This window comes from Oryx dammah, unplaced genomic scaffold (genome assembly GCF_014754425.2).
Source record: "Oryx dammah isolate SB20612 unplaced genomic scaffold, SCBI_Odam_1.1 HiC_scaffold_18, whole genome shotgun sequence".
NCBI classification, from domain to species: Eukaryota; Metazoa; Chordata; class Mammalia; order Artiodactyla; family Bovidae; genus Oryx; species Oryx dammah.
Window position 1 is genome coordinate 99,557,480 of NW_024070202.1, and position 6,000 is coordinate 99,563,479.

General features: G+C 50.3%; 1 protein-coding gene across 1 annotated transcript in view; it reads right to left on the reverse strand.

The window, feature by feature from the left end:
• Positions 1-4,264, reverse strand: part of SLC13A4 (solute carrier family 13 member 4) — a 43,670-nt gene extending 39,406 nt beyond the window's left edge. The window contains exon 1 of the mRNA XM_040259949.1: positions 3,554-4,264. Within this exon, the coding sequence (XP_040115883.1) occupies positions 3,554-3,868 (315 nt within the window). The 5' untranslated portion in view covers positions 3,869-4,264. The remainder of the gene's footprint in view (positions 1-3,553) is intronic.
• Between the last annotated feature and the right edge of the window lie 1,736 nt (positions 4,265-6,000).

Consider the following 6,000-nt stretch of genomic DNA (forward strand, 5'->3'; position numbering starts at 1 on the left):
CATATTCACGAGCATTTTCTCTTTTTGCACTCAGTCACTCAGTTGTGTTCGACTCTGTGACCCTATGGACTGTAGCCCACCAGGCTCCTCCGTCCATGGGCAAGAATACTGGAGTTGCCACATCCTCCTCCAGGGGACCTTCCGGACCCAGGGATTGAACCCATGTCTCCTGCATTGGCAGGCGGGTTCTTTACCACTAGTGCCACCTGGGAGGCCCTCCTGCCATCATTTTTATCTGAACTTTCCTTAGAGTTTTCTAACTTTCATTAGAAGAATGGGTAAGGGACCACCTTCAGATAACCTTTCCATTTCACACTCAGTTCACTCATGGAATTCACATAAATTTCCTTTTGCTTCTTCTCAACCATTTCAAAATTCAGCAAGAAAGCTTATATGCGATAACCCAGAACACTCTGTGTGTCCCTGCATCTGGCCCGGGGTCCGGCAGGTTACTCAGTCCGTGTTGGGTGAACTGAACTGGGCTCTTCTGCTGGCTAGCAGGTCTCTCTTATCTGCTGAAGAAAATGTTCTGGAAGCCCCCAGCCCCTTATCACTGCCCCTGGTCAGCAAGTATGTATTGGTATGTATTCACACTGTGCCTGTAAGAGATAGTGTTGTCAGTTCTTCTTGGCTCCTGTTTACAAACAAGGGAGTGAGTTCAAAAGTGGCGTCTCCCCACAGCAGATGCTTCCTGACTCTGCTGCCAACTGGTGCTTGCATCTGCTCCTTTCCCCACAGTTCGACCACCTCGGTGAAACCCCACTGGAAGGAGCTTGAGGTCTGGTTATTTGGTGTCATAAATGATTGCAAGGGCTTTTGAGAATTTAGTCTGGGAGTTGGGTATAACTTTTATCCCACTGGGACACTGAAGCCAGGCTTAGTTATGGATGCACCCCCCGGCCTCCGCTTCCTCTTCTGTCATACGGGGGTCCGAGTCTGGGCCTCTGGCTCTAGAGAGCTGGGCAAGAAAAACAGGGAGGTCCTTCTAATCCTTTCCGAAATGTAGCTGTGGCTTGTCCTTTGGAAGGACCATGAGAACTGCAGGCCAGGACCTTCTGCCTAGGTCACTCCTCTCAGCTCCAGCCCAGAGAAAACAAGGCTGTTTAGGAATCTCAAGGATTAAATATCAGAATGTAAGTGTGAAGCAAGGGGGCTGAAGTGACGGGAGCCAGTCTCTGTGGTGGGTTGTGCCAGCTGTGGGTGCTGTGACCACATCCTCTATGATGTGCCTCCTCCTTGCAGAGAGAGGTAGCGTCTTACCGACACTGTGACCCACAGAGGAACCATCGCTGTGGGCCACGCAGGGGCGAGTGGCAAGCAGGCTGCATTCACCTCTGAGGGCTTGGTCCACCCGGGTTCCACCCAGCGGTCCCAAGGGTTGTAGGGGGTCCGAATCATCTACCCTCCCCAACCCTATTAACACAGACTGGGAAGCTCTGCTCTTATTTAACCCCTTAGTCGTATCTCACTCTTTGTGACCCCATGGACTGTAGCCCACCAGTCTCCTCTGTCCAGGCAACAATACTGGAGTGGGTTGCCATTCCCTTCTCCAATGGATCTTCCTGGACCAGGGATCGAACTCATGTCTCCTGCATTGGCAGGTGGATTCTTTACCAACGGACCACCAGGGAAGCCCACTTTCTTAAGGTACTGATTCTCAGCTGGGGGTGATTTTGGCCCCCAGGGGATGTTGTAAACATCTGGAAGCATCTCTGGCCATCACAATGGCGGGGGCTGCACTGGCACCTACCAGGTAGCGACCAGGAATGCTGCTGAACATCCTACAGTTCAGCATGGTCCTCCCCTTGTGACAGAGAATTTTCTCTCCCCTCCACCCTCCACCAAATGTCACCAGTGAGGCTGTCCCTTCCCTGAGGTGAAACTCAGTTGGACAGAAGGCAATAAGTCAGTGAAGGACTTAAGTGCCTCTTGATCTTAGTGAGTCTATCTTTAAAAACCTATTCAAAAATTATGTATAGACCCCAACAGAGCAGAGGCTCACCTTTCCTTCCATTTCTCTTCTCTTTTCTCCCCCTACAACATCCCTCTTCTGTCAAAATTTATGGATGATTTTGCCTACTTCAATAATTTGTTTTTCTGTTCTTTTTCTTCTCATGGGTTCTTCTGACTAGGCATTGTTAACCGAGAAGCTCAAAGACAGGCTCCCAGAATGAAATGGCAATGCCTCTCTGCAGTCATGGTCCCCAGAGACAGAGCTGACTTAGGAAACTTGCAGGGGGTGGGGGTGCCTGATGCTGCCATGGAGAAGAGTGGGTGCTACTTGGTTGGCATTCCCTAAATCCATCTGACATTGAGTAAAACAAAACAACAACATGGACAGAAATGAAAATCACCCTATTGGGGACAAAGCCAAAAGCAGACTAATATATCGGCCAGGAAAACTGTCAGCACCAATCACTGTCTGCTAATCCCAGCCCGGCTTTCATCAGAGACTCCCTGGCACTCTGAGGTATTTGTTCTACTGAAGACTTAAACCATTTGTTTTTAAGAAACAGTCCTAATCCCCTCTAACTTTATAATTACTTTTGGTTACTAAGTTACTCAAGGAGCTGAATGGAAAGACAGCCCTTCCCCTCCCACAAACATGATTAACCTTTCTTGGCTTATTTTTCCTAAAGTCTCAAGGGTAGTGCCAGCTGGGGAAGGGGTGAAGACACTGAGAGGAGGAGAAGGACAAGGAGGCAGAGAGGGAACACAAGGAGGGGAGAGGAGGAGGGAAGCAGGAGGAGGGATGGGGAGGAGAGGCGCGGGAGGAGGAGAAAAGGAGCCAGAGGAAAGAAAGAAAGGGAAGCTGCATTTTTGGCTCACACCAACCTGGACAAAAAAATTCGGTCACTGTCTAGAGCTGGGGGCTCTTACTCTTTTTTTTTTCTTAATCAAGTCATTTGTTGTCTCTCCTTCCACCGCTCAGAGAAGGAAACAGAGAGGATACAGATAATCAAAGGGCCATATGCATGGGGCCAGGGCAGGCAGCCAAGTTCCACTTTCAACTTAAAGTTCAGGAGGAACTTATTAAGAGTTTCCAGTTGTGGTTATCAGAGCCCACTGTGGGTCACCCGCGGACCCTGGCTCGATGGACAAGAGCCCGGCCCGGGACTGCTCCCCAGCACACCCCAGGCTGGGGTCCACAGTTCCCTCCCTCCCCGCCCCCTCCTCTATGGGGAGGTCTTCCTGCATGTCCAGTCTCTCTCCCATGCCATGGCCACATGTTGACTCTTGGCAAACACCACTGTCCAGAGCATCCTTATCTGTGTCCACCTGGCCCACAGACGGGCCGCTTCAGCCACTGACCCACCCCCCTTCTTATCTCACTCCCGGTTGGGAGCCGTAAGGCTGGGGGAACTGGGGAATGAAAATGGCAGTTTTGGGGCAGAAAGCATGTGAGCCTCCTTCAGGAAAGCATTTCCACTTCTTGACACCGACAGAAGAGCATGCTGAACTTTGCACTGAGCGCCCCTCTTCCCTCCAGCGACCTCCCCTCTGACCTCCCAGCTGACCCACTGGCCCCAGGAGGGGACGGGCCGGTACTCACGCTGCTGGGGTAGAGCATGGGCAGGGGCAGCAGCAGGAGCGGCACGAGGATGACGAGCAGCAGCTTCCTGGCTCCGAGAAGTCCCTTCAGCAAGCCCATCCTGGACCTCCGCCCCTTGGAGCCTGCGCCAGCCAAGTGCTGTGCTGCTTGGCGACGCTCGCCTCCGTCCAGAAAGACTTCTCCAACCTTTCTCGGCTTCCAAGAGTCCTCTTTCGTTTTATGGGCAGAACAGGAGGGCAGGTAGAGCCCCTGTCTACACCAAAAGCCGGGCACCTCGCCTCCGGTTTTAGGTGGGATTGGTGAGCATAGCCTCATGCCCAGCAAAAAGAAAGCGGGAAAGCATGACCCACGGGAACATAGTGGCTCGTTCCCTTTGCTAGATCAGTAATGGAGTCACTTTATTCTACAGCTCAGCAAAAGCCCCCTTAATCGATCAAGAGTACACCTCTGCTGCAGCTGTCTGGCCTCGAAGTCATTTAAAAGCTTCAAAAAAATAAAAGATGCCAAGAGTCTGTGGCGCCCTCCATCATTCTTCTTCTCACTGATGGCCTGCTTTGTGCAGTACCATCTTCACTTTCTACCTGTGCCGGCTGTGCCCCCTTCCCTTAAAAAGTCTAGTCGTCCCCGCCCCGCTTCCTTTAAAACAAACCCCCAGGGTTGTCAGCAGAGCATGCTGGTCTCTTCTCCCAGGACCTGGCACCTTAACTCTGTTCAGACTTCTTTCCTTCTAATTGGTTTCCCATTATAAATTTGCCTTGAGCCTGGGCCTCCAGAGCAGGAAAAAAAAAAAAAAAAAGTCCCCAAGACATTCCTTTTTTCGTCACGGGACAAAATCCTGCTGGAGGCCCACCTTAACACTCCTTCACCTATGGGAAGCGGGACAGAGGCGGTAGCCACGCCCATTCCTCGCAGCCAATCAGCACGTTGGAAAGAATGAGTCAGTATCTCTTCCAAAGGTGGTTCGGGATTGGTCCCAGCAGGGGCCTGCTGATTCCGCAGAACCCAAGAAACTTGCAAAGCTTATTTTTGTTCCTCAAACATCCTAGGGGCTAGAGTGATGACCATCAGGGTAAACATAATCCCACCTCCCCACACACTGCTTTAACGATGCAAAGCATGAGACACTGAGCTTTCTCTTTGAGGGCCACTTGCTGACCTAGTCCTCAGGAAGATATGTCTGGTAGCAGGGAGAAAATGAAACATCAACCCTGGAGACATTTGCCCCAGAGGATACAACATCAAGAGGCTTCTCTGGTGGCTCAGTGGTAAAGAATGTGCCTGAAACGGAGAAGATGCAGGAAGTGCGAGTTTGATCCCTGAGTTGGGAGGATCCCCTGGAGGAGGGCATAGCAACCCACTCCAGTATTCTTGCCTGGAGAATCCCAGGAGGAGCCTGGCTGGCTACACTCCACGAGGTCGCAAAGAGTCCGACACAACTTAACAACTAAACCACCCACCACCACCACTGTACAACATTAAGTATTTCAGACTTCCCTGGTGGCAAAGACCATTTGCTTCAGTGCCCAGGTGAATACAAAGCATCTGAGTCAGCAGAGGACGTTGGCCTCTCAGAGAGACCACAGACCTTTTAGGGAGAGCGGGAAGGGTACTGCCTCTCTGGAAAAGTCTAGACACCAATTTTATTTCAGAGGCATTTGGAGGACGTCCTTGGTCCTTCTGGCTGGAGTAGGTGTTCAAATGCTCCTCTCTGAGGCTCTTTACCAAAATAGAAGCCGAAGGCTTCTTTTGACTGGTGTGCAAGGAGGAGGTGGGAGGGCAGAAAAAAATGGATGGGTTCAAGAATAGGGCCTTTGCAGCATTTGGACTCTTTCTGCTCCTTATAGAAGAGAAGCGTTTCTCTTTTCTCAGAAAGGTCATGTAGATATGGGGCAAGGAAGAAAGAGAGAGAGAGAGAAAGCACCCACACTTTTATCATTGGTGGTCTTTGGTAGCATTGCCTTGATCTGAGAGGGGCTGTGGGGAAGTCAAGGGTTATGACATTCATGTTCTTGAATTCAAAGAACCCAAAAATGGCATTCTAAGGTCTGCAGCTATGCCAGTTGAAAAGAATCCCCAGGCTAAAGGTGAAGTGAATCTGGAAAGGTGAGTCTTGAGAACCAGTTCTTCTTGACCCCTAAAGCAGGAGCAGCTGTGGGTGACCTGGTTTGAAATTGTCTCTCCACTGGAGGATGAGCTACTATGACTCATCTCTTTAAATGCTTATTAAAGACTGGCTGTCATATTTACTACATTCAAGCCTCATTTTTTGGTGATGATTTTGAAACTCAGGAAGAACGGTAACACATGTGTGATGTTTTGGTGGCAAACATTAAAGAGAGTGGATGCAGACAGCTGTGGAAGTCAACATTCGATGTTAAACCCATGAGCCACTTCAAATTCTTTGGTGAGATAATCTGAGATAACAAGGATTCCACTGAGCCTGGAAA